Source organism: Hylobates moloch, unplaced genomic scaffold (assembly GCF_009828535.3).
Source record: "Hylobates moloch isolate HMO894 unplaced genomic scaffold, HMol_V3 SCAFFOLD_1, whole genome shotgun sequence".
Taxonomy (NCBI): Eukaryota; Metazoa; Chordata; class Mammalia; order Primates; family Hylobatidae; genus Hylobates; species Hylobates moloch.
The window spans coordinates 189,081,680-189,109,635 of NW_026652276.1; the positions used below are offsets into that span (position 1 = coordinate 189,081,680).

At 39.8% G+C, this 27,956-nt stretch overlaps 1 protein-coding gene across 30 annotated transcripts in view; it reads right to left on the reverse strand.

Moving 5' to 3' along the window:
* NRCAM (neuronal cell adhesion molecule) overlaps positions 1-27,956 on the reverse strand; it is a 311,540-nt gene that overhangs the window by 44,526 nt on the left and 239,058 nt on the right. For all 30 annotated transcript variants that reach the window (XM_032761443.2, XM_032761416.2, XM_032761412.2 and 27 more), the window contains 7 exons: positions 15,789-15,973; positions 13,890-14,021; positions 6,575-6,718; positions 4,376-4,487; positions 2,875-3,041; positions 2,637-2,784; positions 333-457 (listed from right to left, as the gene is read on the reverse strand). In XM_032761443.2, coding sequence (XP_032617334.1) covers positions 333-457; positions 2,637-2,784; positions 2,875-3,041; positions 4,376-4,487; positions 6,575-6,718; positions 13,890-14,021; positions 15,789-15,973 — 1,013 coding nt within the window. The remainder of the gene's footprint in view (positions 1-332; positions 458-2,636; positions 2,785-2,874; positions 3,042-4,375; positions 4,488-6,574; positions 6,719-13,889; positions 14,022-15,788; positions 15,974-27,956) is intronic.

Below are 27,956 nucleotides of genomic sequence, written 5' to 3' on the forward strand. Positions count from 1 at the left end.
GCCCTATGCTTAGCTGTGAGACACAGCATTGATAAACATGCAGTAACAATTTAGGAAAAAAAGCCTTCAGTTTTAGATACAAGTAGATCATTTCTCCTTATTACCAAAAAGGTTACTAATGTGCATATCCACCATTTCACCCAGTGCTGCTACAAAGTATATTTATACTGAAATCATTGCCTCCAAGGCATCTTTCAAAGAAGAAAAACATGGGTATGAACTCACCCATGCATATTAACAAGCAAATATTTGAAATTTACAATTTTTATCTTATTTTTTCTTTTCAACAAATGCAGGGAAGCCAGTTGTGCTATTTTTGTTTTCATTCTTACCAACAACGCTAAGCACAGCGCTGGCTGAGACGCTGTCCAGAGTGGTGTTGGCCACACACGTGTAGGTCCCGCTGTCCTCATCACTGACATCAGCTACCACTAGATGATCCCTGTCAACAGTGAACCTGTGGATGGAATGCATTCAGAGCAGCTGAAATGGACACGCAGCCATACCCTATAATTGCTTCACTGGCAGGAAAAAAACTGTAAATTTGATAAAGGAGAAAGATGGTAAACATTTTCAAAAGTTAGAGCAAAATACATATCACTTTAAGAATGATTAAATTTGAAAAACAATGAGAATTAATTAGAATCTTGGGTTAGAAGGGATAAGTCCTCTGGTACAGTATTTTTCAACCAGGCCTCTAGAGCACCGGTCCCCAAACCCTGGGCCAAGAACTGGGTACTGTCCTGTTAGGAACTGGGCTGCAGAGGGGACCACTGCTCTAGAGGGTGCGGTAGAAGTTTCCTTAGGCCCCAGGGGAATGGGGCGAGTGAAGCTGAGCTCCGCCTCCTGTCAGATCAGTGGCAGCATTAGATTCTCACAGGAAGGCAAACCCTACTATGAACTGTGCAAGTGAGAGATCTAGATTGTGCTCTCCTTATGACAATCTAATGCCTGATGATCTGTCACTGTATATATTACATGTAATAATATATACATATATATACATATTACAACGTTAATAATAATAGAAATAAAGTGCACAGTAAATGTAATGCACTTGAATCATCCTGAAACCATTGTGCCCCCACCCTGTCCGTGGAAAAATTGTCTTCCATGAAACCAGTCCCTGGTGCCAAAAAGGTTGGGGACCGCTGCTCTAGAGGGAGAGGAAGGAGCTTCCTTAAGTTCCCAGGGGAATAAGGCAAAGAATAGTTCCAGCATTAGCCTTACTAAAGGGCTTTACTAAGGCTTTTGCTGCCAAGAAACATTGGAAAACCACTCATTCAGTTCAATTTCTATCAAAGTATATATTTTAAATACTTTATTATTTACTGCAGAAAATAATGTCATTTTCTTACATGTATAAACTCTTATAGAAGACAGTAAATGCAAAGAATAATAATTTGCTTTATCACTAGAAACAGGAAGATTTAGATGAACAATCTCTCTAAGAGTTTTCTAGAGGGAACTTGGCATGAAAAATTGCTCAATAGATCAAAAAATTAATGTATAGAGAATTCATGTATTATTTTAATGAAACTGCATAAGTCATAAACTGTCTTCTCAGTTAATTTCCAAGTAAAAGCTTCTTAAGCTAACTTAACCTGATGGTCATTTCTTTATGTTTCCTTTTAATCTTTTTTTAAAGGCAGGGTCTCACTCTGTCACCCAGGCTGGAGTGCAGAGGTACAGTCATGGCTCACTGCAGTCTCAACCTTCTGGGCTCAGGTAATTCTCCCACCTCAGCCTCCCAGGTAGCTGGGACCACAGGTGTGAGACCACCACACCTTTTCATCTTTATCAACTCAACAAATAAAATTGACTAGTTCAAGCATAAAATTAGATGGAGACTCTAGGCACATAAAAGAGAAGGCCACAGAGTTCTTCTGGGGTCATTAGCAAGCAATAGGGCAATATTTAGGCACCGCAACTTTAGGTCAGCTGCAGGTGAACCACAGAAATGATTTCGACCAGAATACAGCATTCCTTCTAATAGAGAGTGAGGCCTATAGCCACTTTGCTAAAACTCACACATTCTACTCTGTAGAATGTTTGACTACGTCAAATTGAGGGTCTCATCTGGAAAATGCCATGACCTTTCTTCCATTCTTAACGAAATCTGCAGCATGCTTGGGCTCTTTTAATGCTCTACCTGTTTTTGTTTTTCCTTCCCCTTTCACTGGCTTTAGGTAAAATCAAAAGAAAAACTCCCTATCCAAATAAAAACACGTGTCTTTTAAAATACTGACAAGGATTTGAGCAGTCTTTAGTGATTAAAGAGGTCATATTTCTGCTTATTTGTAGAAAGGTAATGAAAACATCTGTTGAGACTTTGCTGTTCAAGGTATAAAACAATGGATGCTGTCCAAGGCCTGAGGGTTTTTTTCCATCCTGAATTACACAAGAGACCAGCATGCACAGACAGACAGACATTCTCAGGGTCCTATTTCAATCACCTGATACCTTCTTGGGTACATATATTTTACAGTAAGGAGAAAATGCTTATCTCTCTATTTTGGAGACAGCAGACTTCAGAAACTAAAAACATCACCATAAGTGACTACACAGTAGACCTTTAGTTCAAGCATAGCTTAAAGAAAGAATGAAGAGAAAGAAAAGAAATCGTCTTCAAATACCTTTCATCACTGGGCAGTTCCCTGTTGTCCTTCAGCCACAGGACAGTGAGGGTTAAGGTGTGATCGTGTTTCACTTTGCATTCAAAGGACACCATGCTGCCTCTTTGCACAACTGCATATTCGGGCTGTTTAACGATCCATGTAGGATCTGAAATGTAAAGTCATTGTTATCCATTTGGCAAAGCTGGAGAATTCGTTCAAAGTCATTTAAAAATTAAACACATTACCTCTGCCTTACCTTTGATTTCTAAGTGAACTTCATTCTTTGCCATCCCTAATTTATTCCTTGCAACACACGTATAAGTTCCCGTACTGTCCTTTTGGGCCACAGGAATTTCCAAAGTTCCATTTTCATGTAAAACATAAATATCTTCATGAAGAGCACTTCCTTTAGCTCCTTTAAACCTTCATTACAGAAATTATCACAATGAGAATCAAAACAATCATATTTTGAAGTCAGACATAAAATGCCATGTTCAAGGTCAACACGACCATGATGAATGTGAAAGTTGCAAGGCTAGAAGGATTGTACTTTTGAAAGTATCAACAGGAAAATATTCAGCGGAGAAAAAAGGCATGTATGTCAGAGAGGAGAAGTGAAACGGATGAAACAAACTAAGTGTGACTCTGTTACCTTCACTAGGAAAATCATCTGCATAAGCATCCATTTTTCTTCTCTGGGGTTAAGGCAGGGGCCAGGGGAAATTTTCCTTTAATCTTAACCCTGCATATATTCTGACCTCAGTAGTTGGAACTTAGCACAGCATCTAGGACCTGACAGATGATCAGTAAAGAATGTTCCAGTTTTCTTTCATTCATTCCTTCTGAGCCATTGCTTATCCATCCTAGCCTTGTCTCTTTCAGCTGAAGTAAACAAGCTAGGAGAAGCTAGAGGACTTAAACCTCGGGTGGCATATGAAAGGGGATGGTTTGAAGTGAGGAGTAAAAGAACATGGGAGAGCTTGGCTGGATCCAAGTCGGGAAGATCTGGTGCAAGAAGTACTCAAGAGAAACAATGGTAAGAACAAATTCTGCTTTGGAGCTTATAGAACCCCCCACTATACCACAGGATATTTTATTATCAAGGAATATCCCCTAACTAGTCCCTCCAGCCACTATTCACAAAATCCCAGGGGATGTCCATGGCATTGTGAAACACAGCAGGCTTAAATTTTTTAAAAAATCATTTACATGTAGATCTGTGCTTGATAGAGTGTGCTGCTAAGTAGATTATACACATGAAAGTATTTAACATAGAGCCAGTAGTTAATAAATATTTGTGAAATAATGAATGAATTTAATAATTAACAGTGTAGGCCAAGCACGGTGGCTCACACCTATAATCCCAGCACTTTGGGAGGCTGAGGCGGGCGGATAACCTGAGGTTACAAGTTTGAGATTAGCCTGGTCAACATGGTGAAACTCTTTCTCTATTAAAAATACAAAAAATTAGCCAGGTGTGGTGGCAGGCACCTGTAGGCCCAGATACTCTAGAGGCTGAGGCAGGAGATATGCTTGAACCCAGGAGGCAGAGGCTGCAGTGAGCTGTGATTGTGCCACTGCACTCTAGCCTGGGTAATGAAGTGAGACTCTGTCTCAAAAGAAAAAAAAATTAACAGTGTAATGGATTGTGTGGTGCCTTTCCCTGTTTGTTTTTTGAATAAAACCCAACATATTTAGCATATGAAGGCTTTAGCAAACATTTTAAGTACTGAAAAACACACAGAGCTGCTACTTACCACTCGATGGTTGGGAGAGGAGACCCAAAGAAGGCACAGTCTAGTAAAGCAGGCCTGTTTGCAATGACCTGGTAGAGTGTGTTTGCAGGTGTGAGGATTCGTGGTGGCTCGGCTATAAATATTTTAAAAGGTAAAGTAAATATTAGAATACATTTTAGGACTATAGTTTATTTATTGTATTTTGTTTTAAGGTCATTAAAGTTTATGGTAAAGCACAAGCAACTTATCTCTCTCCTTATGTTCTCTATCAGGCATAATGCTGCCAGTCACTCAAGGCAGAAAAATACATTTTTCCTCCCTCTACTTCCTGCCCTACTTCTTGCTCAGACATCATTTTAGTTGTTGATTTACTGTGAGTCCATTGCAGTCAGGGAATGAGACTTTTGTTTTATCCCCAGCACAGTGTCTGGCACAAAAATAACAGCCAAGTATATTTTTGTTGAATGACTCACTCATCATAACCCTAGTGGGTGGGAATGGTGGGGAACACATAAGCTGGCAGAAAAAAGCAGAGTGATGAGTGTAATGGCTGAAAAAATGGAACCACAGCAACAAAAACAAAAATAGACAAATGGGATTACACCAAACTAAAAAGCTTGCACAGCCAAGGAGAGAGTCAACAGAGTGAAGAGACAACCTATGGAAGGGGAGAAAACATTTGCAAACCATATATCTGGTAAGGGGTTAATACCAAAATATATAAATAACTCAAATAATTCAACAGTAAGAAAATGAATAACCTGGTTAAAAATGGGCAAGGCATTGGACTAGACAGTTCTCAAAAGAAGATATACAAACGGCCAACAGGTATATGGGAAAATGCCCAATTATCACTAATCGCCAGATAAAAGTAAATTAAAACCACAACGAGATATTATATCACACTTATTAGAATGGCTATTATCAAAAAGAGGAGATCTAAGTGTTGGCAAGGATGTAGAGAAGAGGGGACACTTAAACACTGTGGGAGGGAATATAAGTTAGTATAGCCATTATGGAAAATACTATAAAGATTGTTTATACTGTTTATACTCAAAACATTAAAAGTACAACTACCATATGATCCAACAATCCCATTACTGGGTATACATCCAAAGGAAATGAAATCAGTATGTCGAGATATTTGAACTCCCTTGTTCATTGCAGTATTATTCACAATAGCCAAGATATGGAATCAACCTAAGTGCCCACAAATGAATGAATGGAATAAAGAAACTGTGGCATATACACACAATGGAATACTATCCAGCCTTTAAAAAGAAGGAAATTCTATCATTTCCTTCATGGCATTCATGTCGTGACCACATGGATGAACCTGGAGGACATTATGTTAAGTGAAACGGGCCAGATACAGAAAGACAAACTTGGCATGATCTCCCTTATATGTAAAATCTAAAAATGCCGAACTCATAAAAGTAGAGATGAAAAAGGAACCAGCAGCCAAAAGTGCTTTATCAACATCCACCAATATCTTAACTGCTTAGCTCTTCATAGGATTAGTGACCTTCATTTCAAGCATGAAAGAAAAATACCAAGTATTGGTTGGCTTTCTGATGGTAATTTTGTTTGAAAAGGAAGCATACTAATTTTAAAGGGTTGAAGTATAATTCCCTGGCACCATGAAAACAATTCTCACAAAAATTTTAACAAATGTGGTATTTTGGTAGTTTTGTCCAATATAAGAAATACAATGTTCACATAAGCCAATTATTTGAGAATATGTTTCAGTATATCATACTTTTTAAAATATGTTTTTACAAATAAAATAAATGTACATCTGTGACTTGGATAAAGGCCAAGCATTATGATTCATGTATTAGTTTTTAAAAATCAGAATCATTAAAGTGTTATTCAACTTGTCAATGTCTTACGATGAAGAGCAGTAATTCTCAGTTGCTAACAGCAGACAAATGCTATTTTCCTTTCGAGGGTTTGACACTTAGTCTAACTATCTGTAAGTAGAACAGCTTATTTGACTAGTTCTACAGTGAAGAATTTGCCATTATAAAAACTGTGTTATGGAAGAACATTAAGACTGCAATATTCTTTAGGGCAAGGTTTATGTCTTACCCATTCCTTATAGCTCCAAGTACTGTGCATTGCACATAGTAGATGCTCAATATATTTTTGCTGATTGAACAGAAAATAACAGCAGTCATTAATTTAATTTGCCATGTCTTTAATAAAATGAGAGCTTACCCAGCACATTTACAAATGCGTTTGCCAGTAAATATCCATATTCATTAGAGGCATTGCACTGATATACTGCACTTGATCTTTCTTGAACATTTGAAAAAATAATGGTATCGCCATCTATTTTTCTGCTGGGGTCATCAGGGGCAACTGTTTGGATGTAAAAATAGAAAGATTTATTCCTATTTGCTTAAAAGATGTATATTAAGCTTGTAAAGTCAGTAGGACATAAATAAAGATTGATCTAAGTATATGCAGTAAGAATAAGACTAGAATTTAGGCAGAAACCAGAAAATTTTCCTTCTCAGAATTGACTTATATATTAGCAAGGGTATGTGCTCAATATTCATTTAGTCTTAAGTCAATTGATTCTGTAACACCAAGTATTATTTTGAGAGATGCAGAAAAAAAATTCTTACAAGTTTAGGTGAAAATTGCATTACAAATTCAGGAAAACATTGCCGTGTTCAAGAGATTGTGGTTATTTATGAGAAAAAAGTTAATGATCAAGAGGAAATAGCAAAAGCTAGCAAAAAATATAGAAACACTCCAGCTTGTTCAAACCTGTTCCTTTTAGGAGCCTCTTCTTGACATAAATAAATCAACAAATACATAAACACTACGGGGCTAATAACCAAATGTGAAAATATTTAATTTTCTGCTGTGGATATTCTTGAAGCTGAAGTGTAAATAAATTGTGTAAATTCTTCTTGAAGACAATGTTTTCAGTTAAATCTCTCAAGTACTTAAACATTAGGAACAGGCTTGATCCTTACTGAAGTGGAATAGAACTGGCTGGATAACATAATATGTGAGGATTTAGTCCTCGGCATGCCCAGCAATTTGGAACTTCTGTGAGATTGGAGATGAATTCCTTTCTGTGAATGATACACTTTAGTCTTTGAGCTTATATTGCTTTAGAATTACACTAAGAGGGATTTAGGTCTCTGTCTCAGCACAGTGATGGAAATCAAAACTAAATAACAGCACCTTTTCTCTTAAACTGCTCCTGCAACTTGAACCAATTAAGAAGAATTTATGTTCTTTCTAAGCACCATTTCTTTTTCCTTGGTGACAGGAAAAGGATGTGCATCTAAGACACACTCATCACTGTATCTAGACTCTTTTATCACTTTTAAAATAAAAAAATTTGTTTCATCTATGGTTTATTAACCCACTGTAATAAAAATCAACCAAACCATAGTACATCCTTGTTTTACGACCCAAACTCGAAGTATTTTGCTCCCTCAGTCTGTAATAGTTTTCCATGGTTGCTGTAACAACTTACCACAAATGTAGTGGCTTACAACAACACAAATTTACTATCATACAGTTCTGTAGAAGTCTGACATGGGTCGCACTGCTCTAAAACCAATGCATGAGCAGGGCTGCGTTGCTTTCTGAAGGTTCTAGGGGAGAATCCATGTGCTTGCATTTTCCAGCCTCTGGAGGCTGCCCACATTCCTTGGCCCATGGTCCTCTTCTTCCATTTTCAAAGCTGTCAATGTTGCATCTCTCTGATCATTCTTCCATAATCACCTTTCTTTCCAACCAAAGCCTGAAAAGGCACTCTGCTTTTGGGGGCTCATGTAATTAAATTGGGCCCAAATTAGATAGTCCAGGATAACCTCCCCATCTCAAGGCCCTTAACCTTAATCACATGTGCAAACTCCCTTTTGCTATGTAAGGTGACATATTCATAGATTCCAGGGATTGGGATGTAGACATCGTGGTGGGGTGGGGTACGGTAGAAGGAGGGATTATTCTGTCTACCACATACCGTATCACATTTACAGCCTAAAAGTCTTTTAGATGTTTTAGACTAGAATATTTTAAAAATTTGCCATACATTTAAGTTCAGAACAAGTTTTTAGCATCCAAGGATTATTAAAACTCTAACTTACAAGTTACTCCTCATGGACTGATTGTCTTCATTCCCAAGGAAAAATGTAACAAAAAAGCGGTTGTTCAACACTCTGGATCACCATCAGTAACTCATTTATGAAATCATCTTAGATACTCCAGGTTGTTCAACTAGTGATGTGGGGGTGTCGAGATACTTTGAATTGACTTCTTAGCTTACATCTCCTATTTATGACTCTAATAATTTCAAAATTGCCTTAAGGAACATGTTCTTCCATACCAAACACAATTACAAGTCATAGTTCCTTCAACAGGGTATATAGATTCGTTGATAAAAGACAGCAGAGGATGGATATGACACACGGGCCTAGAAAGTGAACTGTAGCTGTAGGCAGGCAGCCATGGATCCTGAAAACACAGTGTATCTTAGGGTGGCCATGGACCCTGAAAACGCAGTGTAACTTAGGGCAGCCCATGTGTCCCAGATCCCAAGTCTTGCATGACTGGGGCCTTTCTGACTCACATAATCTCAGTGATGCTCACCTACTGCCTCAACAAGGGGTGCTGGAACACAAAGCAGCATTTCTGGAGACTTGTTCTCTGTCAGTGATTTTTAGCACTTCCAGTCATTATACAAAAAAGATACTTGCACACACATGTTGATGGCCCCACAATTCGCAATTGCAAAAATATGGAACCAGCCCAAATTCCATCAATCAATGAGTGGATAAAGAAATTGTGTTTTATATATATATATATATATACACACACACTATGAAATACTACTCAGCCATACAAAGAAATGAAATAATGGCATTCACAGCCACCTAGATGGAATTGGAGACCATTATTCTAAGTGAAGTAACTCAGGAATGGAAAACCAAACATCATATGTTCTCACTCATAAGTGGGAGCTAAGCTACGAGGACACAAAGGCATAAGAATGATATACTGAACTTTGGGGTCTCAAAAAAGTGTGGGGGGCAGTGAGGGATAAAAGACTATATATTGGGTACAGCGTGTACACTGCTTGGGTGGCGGGTGCACCAAAATCTTAGAACTTATTCATGTAACCAAATGCTACCTGTTCCCCAAAAATCTATGGAAATAAAAAATAATACAAGAATAAAGTAGAGAAACAAACTGAATTTTTAAGGTCAGTAAAAAAAAAGAAAAAGATTCTTAACACTTCTGGACCCAGCACTTGGGCTCTCAGTGCTGGGACTCTTCAGGGCACTCTCGGTGCCCACCATGTGCCCACCCTGACCGCATCTCTGTGGATGTTCCAGGCAGTGGAGTGGAGTGGCTGTGTATTTTAGACTGTGATGAGTCCCAGGCAGAGCTCTGGGCCGAATCTCTCTGTATGGGTGGCAGACCATATAAGAGTTCCTCAAATTCCTTAAATGTATTGAGTTTTTAAAAGTTACACCACCACGCAATATTTAATGGATAAAGGGCTCTAGTTCTGAAGATCTGTTGCATAATAATGTGAATATGCTTAACACTACTGAACTGTACACTTAAAATAGTTAAGATGGTAAATATTGTTAAGTGTTTTTACCACAATAATAATAATAATGTTACACGACCATGAACTTGGAGGGCAAAGCTCAACAATGTCAGTAGGACAATTTTCCCCAAGTGGAGACTCATCAGTCACAAACAAACCATGTCAGAAAGCTTTTCTGCTGCTCTCAGTTGCACTTTTCTTTGTTATCAACTCTTTGGGAATATATTTTTTACCTGAAAGGCATCTGACTGTATCTGCCTTATATATGCTAAATAGAGCAGTCTTCAAATATTTATTTTTGGCAAGGTATTTAGGAATAAAACAAACCCTTTAGGTAATAATAATGAGTAAGCAGACCTCTCTCCATGGGAGTTTTCCTTAAGTACTTGTTTAAAAAATGCAAACAAACCCAGGAACTGTCACAGTGACATATGGAGGCTCGGTTGGTAGCTGGACACAGAGTAAAATCACTAATGTAGAGACACTTGGAGCCTTTGGATGGGCTGGCTAGCGGGTAGAGTAACTCTCTAGCATGCAAATCCAAATTATCCAGAGGAATAATCATTAATTCTGGGAATAACCAGTTTCATTTGCTGTCAATAAACACTGGAGAAAGACATTTAAAAGCACAGAATCACTACAAATAACTTCAAGCCCCAAAGGTAAGGTCCAGAACTGGCGTGATGGCCTTCAGAAAATACTTATAACCCAACTCTCCTGATGTTGGTAGGTAAAACTATAAACGCTTTCAACATGTAGATGATGAGAATAATAATAATCATGCCACCTTACATGAACAGAGTAAAATCTTTAAAATGTTTTTACATTTACTGCATAATTTCATTTTAAAAAGAACTTTGTGAAACAGGTTAATCATATAGTATTTTATGCATTTTGGAGATGAGAGACTACAAATGGCAGCATGTACTGGTTTGTTTAAATGAGGTTACTGCTCAGGTTTTCTCAGTCAACTTTGTAAACATTTCCTGGAACGTGAACATTTGGGCATAATGTAGAACACATGTCTGAGGAAGAGTTAAATTTACCTCTTCATTTACTTATTCCATCCCTACAAGAGGATGCCACTGAGCCCCTTGGTTTTGTGAAAAGGAAGAAGGGAGGATGCCTTGATGAAATGCCAGGAATATCCTGGACCAGTCCTCCATTCTCCTGGTGCTTATCTTACATTACTGGCTTTCAACATCTTTCACTGTGAGAAAAATATGTCACTGTGCCAGGAAGAGGTCTTCTGCCCATTCTCGTTCTCTTAGTTCTTTTCCCTCCTCATTCCTGAGAGGACAGGGGCCTTTTAACACAATAATAGTGTGATCTTATCCACGTTTCATGCAGAAGAGTCTGACAGACCTAATACAACGCAGGCTGGAAACTATCAAGGATCTGCAAGTGTTAGACTCTCCTGCAGAGATAGGAATCACAGTGGCCACAGCCTTGGGCACCACAACCAGGATGCCTCCAAAATTCACGTGTCCCTCCAAAATTCATGTTGAAACCTAACTCCAAGGTTAAGAGGTGGGGTCTCTGGGAGGTGATTAGGAAATGAGGGTTTCCCCCTCGTGAATGGGACTGGTGCTGTTCTAAAGGTCTTGAGGGAGCCCGTATGCTCCTTCTACCATGTGAGGACACATAGCAGCATCTGTGAGGAACAGGCCATCACCAGACACGAAATCTGCTTGTGCTTTGATCTTGGACTTTCCAGCCTCCAGAACTGTGAGCAATACATTGCTGCTGTTTATAAATTACCCAGTCTAAGGCATTTTGTTATAGCAGCAGGAATGGACTAAGACAGCTGGTTTGGAAGGACAACAAGCTGAGCAAATCAAGAAGAAAAATCAGCCTCATTATTTAATCCTCCCTTGCTTATGTCATCCACCCACATCTCAATTTTCCTTGCATAGGATTGCACTCTGGCTGCCAAGCTTGAGGGTTTATCCCCTGGCTCCCCTGTTTTCCCTGCTGAAGGGCTAGATGGATGATCCCTTCCACTTGTCAGTTTCACTGAGTCTAGATCTCAGGGGCACTTTTAACCTTCCATAAATGGACACAAAAACTCTGAGCTGCAAAACATGGTGCAAAAGTATCAAGCATGTATCATCATTTATTGCCATTTTATATGCATTCCTGAGAAAATCATACATTGTACCAGCTATTTTTTTTTTTTTTTTTTTTGTAGAAGCAGGATTTTGCCATATTGCCCAGGCTGGTCTCTAACTCCTGTACTCAAGCAATCTGCCCGCCCTAGCCTCTGAAAGTGCTGGGATTACAGGTTCACATGAGCCACCATGCCTGGCCACCATAAAACTTCTTTAGTTCTGGGCTTTCTTCTACTTTTTCCTCTCAGTTTTCACTCATATTCTGCTGAGAGTAGCAAGAGCTTCCTGAAACACAACCACAAAGTACTCTCTGCCATTTGTCTGGATCCTGATCCTGGTTAAAATTGGGAATGGAAATACCCAAACCCTATTTGCTGGCCTCTAGCATCTGTTTTCTCCCAGGAATACACTTCCTTTTGCAGTGAACGCAGGCTGCCTGTTTCAAAGTATCTGACAGCTACTGTACTACGAGACCCAAGTGAACTTCCAGTAAAGATTCATGGAGCAGGCTGTGATGACTCAGTCACCCTGCAGTTGTCAGACCTTGATGGTAAGAAATAGGGACTTGTGCCACTTTAAATCTGCCAGCAGTTCTTTGGAACCATCTTAGGGGACGTGTGTGTGTTACTTTGGGAAAGTCAATTCAGCAGACCTTTTGGTTATGTAAATGTAGAACCAATACTGGATTCTGACTTGGAGGCAGTCAAAGCCAATCTGTGCTGTATCATAAGCCTGAGGGCTATCTTTATTGTGAGTAAAGAATATCTTTGCATGTTATTGACTGGGAGAGTGAACCTAAGGCTGGGTTTGATGCCAAAACTGACTTTCTCTGTCTCAGTGTCTATGAGGAGGTCTGAACTCCAAGAAGGGGAAAATGTTGAAAGATGCCCCTCTCAGCAGTAGCTGGTGGTGGGTAGGGTGGAGGAAGAGGAGAGTCTAGTGGGTTCTCTGTTCATGGCCATGGCTTAGGAATTAAGGAGCAGTGAGGTGCAACATCCATTTAAAGATTTTTTTCTTTGCTATAATTCCCTTGACTCTCCCCAAGCCTTTAGCCAAGTTTTGTAAAGCTGGCCTTTGCTATGATTTAGCAGATTAATGGGAGGGCCTGGAGCCACACGCTGGGCAGCATAGTGGTAGCTCGGAGAAATTGGCTAATGAAGCGCAAGGAGTGGAGCGGCGGAGCAGGGAGGCTGCTGAACGGGGCAACAGGTATAGCCAGGCTGCCCAGGTGCTGCTCAAGGATGATATCAGCAGCTCTAAGGGAGGAAGCACTAGTCAAAGGTAAAGCATCCTGCATATGATCAGGGTCAGAGGATGTGTTCTTCTTTGGGTATCAAATGGGATGGTCACCTTGGAAGACAGTGGGAACACCTGGGCTATACTCGCTATACTTAAGACTGAAAACTCTTTAAATTAAGATAGCTGGGTTTCTTATGCTTGTCATATCCATTGGCTCTATGCCATGTCTCCCCACCTATCTTCCTCTAGCACCTGTGACATTTCCACAAATCACTTGATGTTTTGCACAAAAATCATCTAAACTTTTAAGTGTTATTTATTTCTGACCCTGTCATTCTTCCCATTATCCATGTAAAAAACAGACGAAATATTGCCAAGTACCAGTCATCACATACCATTATGTTAACAGCATAAACTATTCACATTCATAATAAATATCTAATGGTAATAAAACGCAAAGGTAATTTGGTGCCTGTGTTTAACATACATGTGGCTTCCTTCCTTAACGTGAGTTATTTTTTATCACCATTTATTCACTGTTGGGATGTATATATGCTCTGAAAATATACTGCAATTAGAACCAGTCAAGGCAACTTACTTTCTATTGGGACTCCATTTGTTAACCAGCTAATTCTGGGTTTGGGATTGCCATTAGCTCTGCAGATCAAGGTCCCATCCTCTCCTGGGGACAGCACAAGATTTTGAGGGGCTGTGATCCAGTATGGAGCCGCTTTATAGGAGGAAGAAAAAAGACCAAAAATCTGAATCAAATAAGAATTTTAGCAAAAGAACATATTGAACTATTTTAATAATACAAGCAAGTACTTCACACTAAATTAGTCTCATTTTTTTGAGCGAATAGATTTATAAACAATGCTTCAAAGACCACTTAAGATTTTCAAAAGAATGTTTAAAGAGACTCACTGACATATATGAATTATTTCTAGACCTGTTTGATACAAATTTCATTTTCTCGTTTTACATTAAAATTAATCAGACATCAAAGAGGTGACAGATTTATCTAAGCATACAGAGAAAATTACAGGTACAGGTAGGGCTAAGAAACACAAATTTAAATTCTGGACCAGGCACGGTGGCTCATGCCTGTAATCCCAACACTTTGGGAAGCCAAGGTGGCTGGGTCACTTGAGGTCAGGAGTTTGAAACCAGCCTGGCCAACATGGTAAAACCCTGTCGCTATTAAAAATACAAAAAAAAAAAAAAATTAGCCAGGTGTGGTGGTGGGCACCTGTAATCCCACCTACTTGGGAGGCTGAGGCAGGAGAATTGCTTGAACCCAGGAGGCAGAGGTTGCAGTGAGCCAAGATAATGCCATTACACTCCAGCCTGGGCAACAGAGTGAGACTCCAACTCAAAATAATAAATAAATAAATAAAATAAATTCTGAGCCCTGTAGAATATATATAATTATATAATTAGGAAGCAACTTAAAAACATCATTTTTGAAAAGTTGCAAAGGTATTATAGAGTGTTTCCATACCTCCTTCCCTCAGCTTCCTCTAATGTTAACACCTTATGTGACCATGGTCTAGTTACCTAACAAAAAGTTAACACTGGTACTTAACTAAACTATACATTCTGTTAGGATTTCCGTTTTTGCATTAATGTCTTGTTCTGTCCCAGGATCCTGTCCTAGACACCGTATTTACTTGTAATGTCTTCTGCATTTACTTGTCATGGTCTCCAATCTGACAATTTCTTGGACTTTCCTTGTCTTTTGTGACCTTGACACTTTTTAAGAGTACTGATCAGTTATTTCATAGACTGTCTTACAGCTTAGGTTTGTCTGATGTTTTCTCACGATTACCCTGAGGTTTTGGGCTTTTGAGAATATCCCAAAGGTAATGAACCCTTCTACTTGTACCATATGCGGGAATATATGGTATCAAACATGATTTATTATTGTTGACATTAACATTCATCACTCGGTTAAGACAGTGTCTGCCAGGTTTCTCCACTCCAAAGTTACTATTTCCCTGGATTCCATACTCTGTTCATTAGTGTCCAGCATACACTCAAGAAGAGGGAAAGTAAGCTCCATCTTCTAAAGAAAGGAGTAATAAAGTATTTGTGGACATGCTAAAACTTCCCCAGTAATTAATTTCTGCGGGAAAGAAACACTTTGAAGCTATGCAAATATCCTGTTTCTCCTTAAAGTTTCACCCACTAATTTTAGCATTCATTGTTTGATCTTGCCTGCTGTAGCTATTACTGTGGGATTCTAATATTGACTTTTCTATTTCCTTCATTCTTCCTATATTCATTAACTGGGATTCTTCTGTGAGGAAGATTTGAACAAATAAATTTTTAACCTGATTTAGATGCACTACAAATAGCAATGAGAAGAGAGTCAAGGTACCATGAATGTTGACATAAATTTACATTTATCATTGTTAAAAATATAATGAAAACCACATTTAATTAAAGTTTCAGGGTCTCTCATGAAGGCAAGAAGAATGGATTTTAAACAATATACCTTTAACTCTAACAGAAATGGTATGGTGGATGGCTCCTAATGCGTTTTTTGCTATACATTGGTAATTTCCAGAGTCTGCTTCTGAAACATGAATGATCTGCAAGGTTTTCTCAAAGTTCTTATAAACTGTCCTGTTTTTGGGTAGCATTCCATCTTCTTTTGCCCAGTAAATAATTGGGGTAGGCCTGATAGGATAAATAAATAATGATGTTACAAAAAAGAAATCCACCTGTGACTACTTTTGAGGATGAACTTTCATGCAACTTTGTAACAAATCTTTATTAAAAAATCATAAGAAATACATAGATATTTTAATTAGCACCACACTTTTATAAATAATGCTCACAGTTTTACATTTTCACATAATCAGAACTATACTAATTGATGGCACACCATAAACTTTGATGTCAACGATACAGTATGAATGCCAGCACGAGTTGCTTTACTGATGGGGCCTAATTATTTTTTTCAACATTGTGACTAATGAGGAACTCTTGGAAATTTTTACATGAAGTTACTATGTTAATCAAAAGAATTGCTATTATATTAATGATACTGAATTATAATTTTTCATCAGCTGGAATTAAAAACACACAGAGAAAAACTCATAAACATATCTATGACCATAAACTTTGTATACATTTCCATATCAAATGGAAGAACTTCCCTATTTTACAGCAGTCTATCTGATGATGTTAACTAAGTAATTAGGGAAAGAGCTTTTCTTCCTTACTTTCATTATTAGTGACATTTAAAAATATTATTACACTAATTAAGAATAGATCAAACTTAGGTATTACTCATACTGTTTGTCACCCAACTGCTTTTTTTTTTTTTTTTTTTTTTTTTGAGATGGATTCTTGCTCTGTCACCCAGGCTGGAGTGCAGTGGCGCCATCTCAGCTCACTGCAAGCTCCACCTCCCGGGTTCACGCCATTCTCCTGCCTCAGCCTCCCGAGTAGCTGGGACTACAGGCCACGCCATTCTCCTGCCTCAGCCTCCCGAGTAGCTGGGACTACAGGCACCCGCCACCATGCCCGGCTAATTTTTTGTATTTTTAGTAGAGATGGGATTTCATTGTTTTAGTCAGTATGGTCTCGATCTCCTGATCTCGTGATCCACCCGCCTCGGCCTCCCAAAGTGCTGGGATTACAGGTGTGAGCCACCGTGCCTGGCGCCAATTGTGCTTTTTATTGTCATGGAATATGGAGACAGATGAAAAGTCAGAATATAGGCTTGGAGTTAGAAGATCTTTAGAATTCCAATCCTGTCCCTGGATTTCTGATCTTTTTGAGGCTTAGTTTCCTTAGTTGCCTTAATAGGGATAATAATGCTTGACTTGAACTAATGACTTTAGAAGGTTTTCATGAAGGTAAAATAAAAATCCATTCAACACAAAAATTTCCTAAGCACTGAACTATACACCAAGCACTGAGCCGTGTTTTGGGAAGATGACGAAGAAAGTATGGTCCAGGCCCTCAGGAAGATAACAATATTTGTCAATAGAAATGCAAGTGACTCTGAATAAGAACAGCTCAGCCCAGAAGGGATCATCACGGCAGATGGGAGGCAGAACTAGATTGCAGCTCTGATGCGGATGGAAAGAGCAGCATGTGGAGGCTCGCATCGTGAATTTTAGCTCCAGAACGACTGTAAGAACAAACCTGCTGAAAGGACTCACAGACTCTCTGAAGGAATTGGACTGCTCCTGCAGGACCCGGGAGATATCCCAAATACTGTGAGTGCCCAAACTGCAGAAGTGAAAAACTGAAGGTTTAGTTTGTGGGAGAAGTTTCTGACTTTACCTGGAGCTGAGTCAATTGAGAGAGCTGAGTGAAATACAAGGGTAGAGGAAGCAGCAGGAAAGGCCCTGGGAGCTCGCTGGGTCCCCAAGCAGGCCATTCCTGCCTGGCACCACAGAGATCCTTCAGGAGGGCAGCCAGAGGTGTGGGGAAAATGCCACAGGGAGAAGGAAGTCTCCAGCTGAACTTTATAACAATTTGAACCAGGCGAGAAACCTCCTGGCCAGAACTTGGGAGAGTGTGTGAATCCAGCATGCAGACTCCATATGCTGGGGAAGAACTAAGCCCTTTTCTTTTGCAGCTGGGAGGTGGATAGTCTGGGGCAAGTTCTCAAGTCCCACTCACCCACTGCCTGGAAACAGACTTGGGGCTGTTAGGGTAGGCACTGTGGGAGTGAGACTGGCCTTTTGGGTTGTGTGGGAGCTAGGTGAGGCCTGTGACTGCTGGATTTCCCTCACTTCCCCAACAACCTGCATGACTCAGCAGAGGGACAACTTGCATGACTCAGCAGAGGCAGCCATAATCCTCCTAGGTACACAACTCCATTGATTTGGGAACCTCACCCCCTCCCCCACAGCAGCCACAGCAAGACCCACCCAAAGAGAGTCTGAGCTCAGACACACCTAGCCCTAACCCCCACCTGATGGGCCTTCTCTACCAACTCTGGTAGCTGAAGACAAAGGGCATATAATCTTGGGAGTTCTAGGGCTCCACTTACCACCAGTTCCTCTCCATACTACCAGAACTGACATTCTCTGGAAAGCACCTGGCAGGAGGCCAACCAGCACAAAAATAGAACATTAAACCACCAAAGCTAAGAACCCTCACAGAGTCCATTTCAACCCCCTGCCACCTCCAGTGGAACAGGTGCTGGTATCTATGGTGGAGAGGCCGATGGTTCACATCACAGGACTCTGTGCAAACAAAGTCCAGTAGCAGCCTGGAAATGGGTAGACTTTCCAGGTGGCTAGACCCAGAAGAGAGATAACAGTCACTGCAGCTTGGCTCACAGGAAGCCACATCCATAGGAATAAGGGGACAGTACTACATCAAGGGAAAACCCTATGGGACAAAAGAATCTGAACAACAGACTTCAGCCCTAGACCTTCCCTCTGACAGAATCCACCCAAATGAGAAGGAACCAGAAAACCAACTCTGGTAATATGACTAAACAAGGCTTTTTAACACCCGCCAAAGAATCACACTAGCTCACCAGCAATGGATCCAAACCAAGAAGAAATCCCTGATTTACCTGAAAAAGAATTCAGGAGGTTAGTTATTAAGCTTATCAGAAAGGCACCAGAGAAAGGCAAAGCCATGATCATGTGGTTTTTGTCATTGGTTCTCTTTATGTGATGGATTATGTTTATTGATTTGCATATGTTGAACCTGCCTTGCATCCCAGGGATGAAGGAAATCCAAAAAACAATACAAGAAGCAAAGGGAGAAATAGTCAAGGAAATAGACACTACAAAGAAAAAACAACCAAAACTTCAGGAAACATTGGACACACTTATAGAAATGCAAAATGCTCTGAAAAATCTCAGCAATAGAACTGAACAAGTAGAAGAGAGAAATTAAGAGCTTGAAGACAAAGTCTTTCAATGAACCCAATCCAACAAATACAAAGAGAAAAGAATAGGAAAATATGAACAAAGCCTCCAAGAAGTCTGGGATTATGTTAAATGACCAAACCTAAGAATACTTAGTGTTCCTGAGGAATAAGAGAAATCTAAAAGTTTGGAAAACATATTTGGAGGAATAATCGAGGAAAACTTTTCTGGCCTTGCTAGGTACCTAGACATTCAAATACAGGAAGCACAGAGAACACCTGGAAAATTCATCTCAAAAAGATGTCTAGGCACATTGTCATCAGGTTATCCAAAGTTAAGATGAAAGAAATAATCTTAAGAGCTGTGAGACAAAAGCACGAGGTAACCTATAAAGGAACACCTATCAGATTAACAGCACAGTTCTCAGAAGAAATCCTACAAGCTAGAAGGGATTGGGGCTCTATCTTCAGCCTCCACAAACAAAACAATTATCAGTCAAGAATTTTGTATCCAGCGAAACTAAGCATCATATTTGAAGGAAAGATACAGTCTCTTTCAGACAAACAAATGCTGAGAGAATTTGCCATTACCAAACCACCACAAGAACTGCTAAAAGGAGTTCTAAATCTTAAAACAAATCCTGGAAACACATCAAAACAGAACCTCTTTAAAGCATAAATCACACAGGACCTATAAAACAAAAATATAATTTAAAAACCAAAAACAAAAAAACAAAAAACCCAAGGTACACAGGCAACAAATAGCACAATGAATGCAAGGGTATCTCACATCTCAATACTAACATTGAATGTAAATGGCCTAAGTGCTCCATTTAAAAGACACAGAACTGCAGAATGGATAAGAATTCACCACCAACTATCTGCTGCCTTCAGGATACTCACCTAACACATAAGGACTCACATAAACTTAAAGTAAAGGAGTGGAAAAAGGCATTTCATGCAAATGGACACCAAAAGCAAGCAGGGGTAGCTATTTTTGTATCAGACAAAACAAACTTTAAAGCAACAGCAGTTAAAAGAGACAAAGAGGGACATTATATAATGGTAAAAGGCCTGTCGAACAGGAAAATATCACAATCCTAAACATATATACACCTAACAATGGAGCTTCTAAATTTCTAAAACAATTATTAATAGTCCTGAGAGTTTTTAGCATGAAGGGCTGTTGAATTTTGTCAAAGGCCTTTTCTGCATCTATTAAGATGATCATGTGGTTTTTGTCATTGGTTCTCTTTATGTGATGGATTATGTTTATTGATTTGCATACATTGAACCAGCCTTGCATCCCAGGGATGAAGCCGAGTTGATCGTGGTGGATAAGCTTTTTGATGTGTTGCTGGATTCAGTTTGCCAGTATTTTATTGAGGATTTTTGCATCAATGTTCATCAGGGATATTGGCCTGAAATTTTCTTCTTTCGTTGTGTCTCTGCCGGGTTTTGGTATCAGGATGATGCTGGCCTCACAAAATGAGTTAGGGAGGATACCCTCTTTTTCTATTGTTTGGAATAGCTTCAGAAGGAATGGTACCAGCTCCTTTTTGTACCTCTGGTAGAATTCGGCTGTAAATCCATCTGGTCCTGGGCTTTTTTTGGTTGGTAGGCTATTAATTACTGCCTCAATTTCAGAACTTGTTGTCAGTCTATTCAGGGATTTGACTTCTTCCTAGTTTAGTCTTGGGAGGGTGAATGTGTCCAGGAATTTATCCATCTCTTCTAGATTTTCTGGTTTATTTGTGTAGAGGTGTTTATAGTATTCTCTGGTGATAGTTTGTATTTCTGTAGGATCAGTGGTGATATCCGTTTTATCATTTTTTATTGTGTCTATTTGATTCTTCTCTCTTTTCTTCTTTATTAGTCTGGCTAGTGGTCTATTTTGTTAATCTTTTCAAAAAACCAGCTCCTGGATTTATTGATTTTTTGAAGGGTTTTTCATGTCTCTATCGCATTTAGTTCTGCTCTGATCTTAGTTATTTCTTGTTTTCTGCTAGCTTTTGAATTTGTTTGCTGTTGCTTCTCTAGTTCTTTTAATTGTGATGTTACGGTGTCAAATTTAGATCTTTCCCACTTTGTCCTGTAGACGTTAGTGTATAAATTTCCCTCTAAAAACTGCTTTAGCTGTGTCCTAGATATCCTGGTATGTTGTGTCTTTGTTCTCATTGGTTTCAAAGAACTTATTTATTTCTGCCTTAATTTCGTTATTTACCCAGTAGTCATTCAGTTTCCATGTAGTTGTGTGGTTTTGAATGAGTTTCTCAATCCTGAGTTCTAATTTGATTGCAGTGTGGTCTGACAGACTGTTATGATTTCTGTTCTTTTGCATTTGGTGAGGAGCATTTTACTTCTAATTATGTGGTCAATTTTAGAATAAGTGTGATGTGGTGCTGGAAAGAATGTATATTCTGCTGATTTGGGGTGGAGAGTTCTGTAGATATCTATCAGGCCTGCTTGGTCCAGAGCTGAGTTCAAGTCCTAAATACCCTTGTTAATTTTCTGTCTCGTTGATCTGTCTAATATTGACAGCAGGGTGTTAAAGTCTCCCACTATATATTTTTTTTTTTTTTTGAGACGGAGTCTTGCTCTGTTGCCCAGGCTGGAGTGCAGTGGCACAATCTCGGCTCACTGCGAGCTCCGCCTCCCAGGTTCACGCCATTCTCCTGCCTCAGCCTCCCGAGTAGCTGGGACTACAGGTGCCCGCCACCATGCCTGGCTAATTTTTTGTAGTTTTTTAGTAGAGACGGGGTTTCACCGTGTTAGCCAGGATGGTCTCGATCTCCTGACCTCGTGATCCACCCGCTTCAGCCTCCCAAAGTGCTGGGATTACAGACATGAGCCACCGCGCCTGGCCGTCTCCCACTATTTTTGTGTGGGAGTCTAAGTCTCTTTGTAAGTCTCTAAGAACTTGCTTTATGAATCTGGGTGCTTCTGTATTGGGTCCATAAATTTTTAGGATAGTTAGCTCTTCTTGTTGCATTGATCCCTTTACCATTATGCAATACCCTTGTCTTTTTTGATCTTTGTTGGTTCAAAGTCTGTTTTATCAGAGACTACAACTGCAACCCCTGCCTTTTTTTTTTTTGCTTTCCATTTGCTTGGTAAATATTCCTCCATCCCTTTATTTTGAGCCTATGTGTGTATTTGCACATGAGGTTGGTCTCCTGAATACAGCACACTGATGGGTCTTGATTCTTTATCCAATTTCCCAGCCTGTATCTTTTAATTTGGGCATTTAGCCCTTTACATTTAAGGTTAATATTGTTATGTGTGAATTTGATCCTGTCATTATGATGCTAGCTGGTTATTTTTCCCGTTAGTTGATGCAGTTTCTTCATAGTGTCGATGGTGTTTACAATTTGGTATGTTTTTGCAGTGGCTGGTTCTGGTTTTTCCTTTCCATATTTAGTGCTTCCTTCAGGAGATCTTGTAAGGCAGGCCTGGTGGTGACAAAACCCCTCAGCATTTGCTTGTCTGTAAAGGATTTTTATTTCTCCTTCACTTATGAAGATTAGTTTGGCTGGATATGAAATTCTGGGTGGAAAATTCTTTTCTTTAAGAATGTTGAATATTGGCCCCCACTTTCTTCTGGCTTGTAGGGTTTCTGCCAAAAGATCTGCTGTTAGTCTGATGGGCTTTCCTTTGTGGAGAACCCAACTTATCTCTCTGGTTGCCCTTAACATTTTTTCCTTAATTGCAACCTTGGTGAATCTGATGATTATGTGTCTTGGGGTTGCTCTTCTTGAGGAGTATCTTTGTGGTGTTCTCTGTATTTCCTGAATTTGAATGTTGGCCTCTCTTGCTAGGTTGGGGAAGTTCTCCTGGATAATATCCTGAAAAGTGTTTTCCAACTTGGTTCCATTCTCCCTGTCACTTTCAGGTACACCAATTAAATGTAGGTTTGGTCTTTTCACATAGTCCCATATTTCTTGGAGGCTTCGTTCATTCTTTTTCATTCTTTTTTCTCTAATCTTGTCTTCACACTTGATTCTCTAATCTTGTCTCCACACTTTATTTCATTAAGTTGATCTTCTATCTCTGTTATCCTTTCTTCTTGTTCGATTCAGCTATTGATTCTTGTGCATGCTTCACGAAGTTCTCGTGCTGTGTTTTTCAGCTCCATCAGGTCATTTATGTTCTTCTCTAAACTGGTTATTCTAGTTAGCAATTCCTCTAACCTTTTTTCAAGGTTCTTAGCTTCCTTGCATTGGTTTAGGAAAAGCTCCTTTAGCTCGGAGGAGTTTACTATTACTCACCTTCTGAAGCCTACTTCTGTAAATTCGTCAAACTCATTCTCTGTCCAGTTTTGTTCCCTTGCTGGTGAGTAGTTGTGATCCTTTCGAGGAGAAGAGGCATTCTCGTTTTTGGAACTTTCAGCCCTTTTGTACTGGTTTTTCCTCATCTTTGTGGATTTATCTACCTTTAGTCTTTGATGTTGGTGACCCCTTCATATGGGTTTTTTGTGTGGACGTCCTTTTTGTTGATGTTGATGCTATTTCTTTCTGTTTGTTAGTTTTTGTTCTAACAGTCAGGGCCCTCTGCTGCAGGTCTGCTGGAGTTTGCTGGAGGTCCACTCCAGACCCTGTTTGCTTGGGTATCACCAGCAAAGGCTACAGAACAGCAAAGGTTGCTGCCTGTTCCTTCCTCTGGATGCTTCATCCCAGAAGGGCACCTGCCAGATGTCAGCCAGAGCTCTCCTGTATGAGGTGTCTGTCAACCCCTGCTGGGAGGTGTCTCCCAGTCAGGAGTCACAGGGATCAGGGACCCACTTGAGGAGGCAGTCTCTCCCTTAGCAGAGCTCAAGCACTGTGCTGGGAGATCTGCTGCTCTTTTCAGAGCCAGCAGCAGGAATGTTTAAATCTGCTGAAGCTGTGCCCACAGCTGCCCCTTTCCCCAGGTGCTCTGTCCCAGAGAGATGGGAGTTTGATCTATAAGCCCTTGACTGGGGCTGCTGCCTTTCTTTCAGCGATGCCCTGCCCAGAGAGGAGAAATTAGCAGCTCTGCTGAGCTGTGGTAGGCTCTGTCCAGTTGAAACTTCCTGGCGGGTTTGTTTACACTGTGAAGGGAAAACCACCTACTCAAGCTTCAGTAATGGCAGATGCCCATCCCCCACCAAGTTAGAGCATCCCAGGTCGACTTCCGACTGCAGTGTTGGCAGCGAGAATTTCAAGTCAGTGGATCTTAGCTTGCTGGGCTTCAAGGGGGTGGGATCCGCTGAGCTAGATCACTTGGCTCCCTGGCTTCAGCACTCTTTCCAGGGGAGTGAACAGCTCTGTCTCACTGGTGTTCCAGGCACCACTGGGGTATGAAAAAAAAAACTCCTGCAGCTAGCTCGGTGTCTGCCCAAATGGCCGCCTAGTTTTTTGCTTGAAACCCAGTGCCCTGGTGGTGTAGGCACCCCAGGGAATCTCCTGGTCTGTGGGTTGTGAAGACTGTGGGCAAAGCATAGTATCTGGGCTGGAATGCACTGTTCCTCATGGCACAGTCCCTCACGGCTTCCCTTGGCTGGGTAGGGGGAAGTTCCCCGACCCCTTGCACTTCCTGAGTGAGGCGACGCCCCCACCCTGCTTCAGCTCACCCTCTGTGGGCTGCATCCACTGTCTAACCAGTCCCAATGAGATGAACCAGGTACCTCAGGTGGGAATGCAGAAATCACCCACCTTCTGCATTGATCTCGCTGGGAGCTGCAGATTGGAGCTGTTCCTATTCAGCCATCTTTCTAGCCACCCAGAATACACATTCTATTCAACAGCACATGGAACTTTCTTGAAGATGGACCATATGATAGGCCACAAAATGAGCCTCAATAAATTTAAGAAAATTCAAATTATATCAAGCACTCTCTCAGACCACAGTGGAATAAAAGTGGAAATCAACTCCAAAAGGAACCTTCAAAGCCATGCAAAAACATGGAAATTCAATAACCTGCTCCTGAATGATCATTGGGTAGAAAACGAAATCAAGATAGAAATTAAAAAATTCTTTGAACTGAACGACAATAGTGACACAACCTATCAAAACCTCTGGGATACAGCAGAGGCAGTGCTAAGAGGAAAGTTCATAGCCCTAAACGCCTACATCAAAAAGACTGAAAGGGCACAAACTGACATTCTAGGGTCACACCTCAAGGAACTAGAGAAACAAGAACAAACCAAACCCAAACCCAGCAGAAGAAAGGAGATAAAATCACAGCAGAACTAAATGAAATTGAAACAAACAAACAAAAAATACAAAAGATAAATGAAACAAAAAGCTGGTTCTTTGAAAAGATAAATACAATTGATAGACCATTAGCAAGATTAACCAAGAAAAGAAGAGAGAAAATCCAAATAACTTCATCAAGAAATGAAACGGGAGATATTACAACCAACATCACCAAAATACGAAAGCTCACTCAAGGCTGCTATGAACACCTTTACACACATAAACTAGAAAACCTAAAAGAGATGGATAAATTCCTGGAAAAATACAACCCTCCTAGCTTAAATCAGGAAAAATTAGATACCTTAAACAGACCAATAATAAGCTGCAAGATCAAAATGGTAATTAAAAAATTAACAACCAAAAAAAGTCCATGACCACATGGATTCACAGCAGAATTCTACCAGACATTCAAAGAAGAATTGGTACCAATCCTTTTGACACTATTCCACAAGATAGAGAAAGAGAGAACCCTCCCCAGTTCATTCTATGAAGCCAGCATCACCCTAATACCAAAACCAAGAAAGGACATAACCAAAAAAGAAACTATGGACTGATATCCCTGATGAACATAGATGCTAAAATCCTTAACAAAATATTAGGTAACTGAATCCAGCAACATATAAAAAAGATAATCCACCATGATCAAGTGGGTTGTATACTAGGAATGCAGGGATGGTTTAAAATACACAAGTCAATAAATGTGATACACCACATAAACAGAATTAAAAACAAAAATCACATGATCATCTCAATAGATGCAGAAAAAGTATCTGATAAAATCCAGCATCCCTTTATTATTAAAACTTTCAGCAAAATCAGCGTACAATGAACATACCTCAATGTAATAAAAGCCATCTATGTCAAACCTACAGCCAACATAATACTGAGTGGGGAAAAGTTGAAAGCATTCCCTCTGAGAAATGGAATAAGACAAGAATGCCCACTCTTACCACTCCTCTTCAACACGGTACTGGAAGTCCTACCCAGAGCAATCAGACAAGAGAAAGAAATAAAGGGTATCCAAATTGGTAAAGAGGAAGTCAAACTGTCACTGTTTGCTGATGATATGATCATTTACCTTGAAAACCCTAAAGACTTCTCCAGAAAGGCCCTAGAACTGATAAAAGAATTCAGCAAAGTTTCCAGATACAAGATTAATGTACACAAATCAGTAGCTCTTCTATACACCAACAGCAACCAAGTGGAAAGTCAAATCAAGAACTCAACTCCCTATATAATAGCTGCCAAAAAAAAAAAAACCTTAGGAATATACCTAACCAAGGAGGCAAAAGACCTCTACAAGGAAAACTACAAAACACTACAGAAAGAAATCACAGACAACACAAATGAAAACACATCCCATGCTCATGGAAGGGTAGAATCAATATTGTGAAAATGACATACTGCCAAAAGCAATCTACAAATTCAATGCAATCCCCATCAAAATACCACCATTATTCTTTACAGAATTAGAAGAAAACATTCTAAAATTCATATGGAACCAAAGAAGAGCCCACATAGCCAAAGCAAGACTAAGCAAAAAGAACAAATCTGGAGGCCTCACACTACCTGATTTGAAACTATACTATAAGGCCATGGTCACCAAAACAGCCTGATACTGGTATAAAAATATACACATAGACCGGTGGAGCAGAATAGAGAACCCAGAGATAAACCCAAATACTTACAGCCAACTGATCTTCGACAAAGCAAACAAAAACATAAAGTGGGGAAAGGACACCCTTTTCAACAATTGGTGTTGGGATAATTGGCTAGCCACAGGTAGGAGAATGAAACTGGATCTTCATCTCTCACCTTATATAAAAACCAACTCAAGATGAATTAAGAACTTAAATCTAAGACCTGAAATTATAAAGATTCTAGAAAATATCATAGGAAAACCCCTTCTAGACATTGGATTAGGCAAGGAATTCATGACCAAGAACCTGAAAGCAAATGCTATAAAAACAAAGATAAATAGCTGGGACTTAATTAAATTAAAGAGCTTTTGCATGGCAAAAACAACAGTCAGCAGAGTAAACAGACAACCCACAGAGTGGGAGGAAATCTTCACAATCTATACATCTGACAAAGGACTAATATCCAGAATCTACAACAAACTCAAACAAATCAGCAAGAAAAAAACAGACAATCCCATCAAAAAGTGGGCTAAGGACATGAATAGACAATTCTCAAAAGAAGATACACAAATGGCCAACAAACATGGAAAAAATGCTCAACATCACTAATGATCAGGGAAATGCAAATCAAAACCACAATGTGATACCACCTTACCCCTGTGAGAATGGCCATAACCAAAAAATCAAAAAAACAGTAGATGTTGGCATGGATGCAGTTATCAGGGAACACTTCTACAGTGTTGGTGGGAATGTAAACTAGTACAGCCACTATGGAAAACAGTGTGGAGATTCCTTAAAGAACCAAAAGTAGAACTGCCATTTGATCCAGCAATCCCACCACTGGGTATCTACCCAGTGGAAAAGAAGTCATTATACAAAAAAGATACTTGCACACGCATGTTTATAGCATCACAGTTTGCAATTGCAAAATCATGGAACCAACCCAAACGCCCATCAA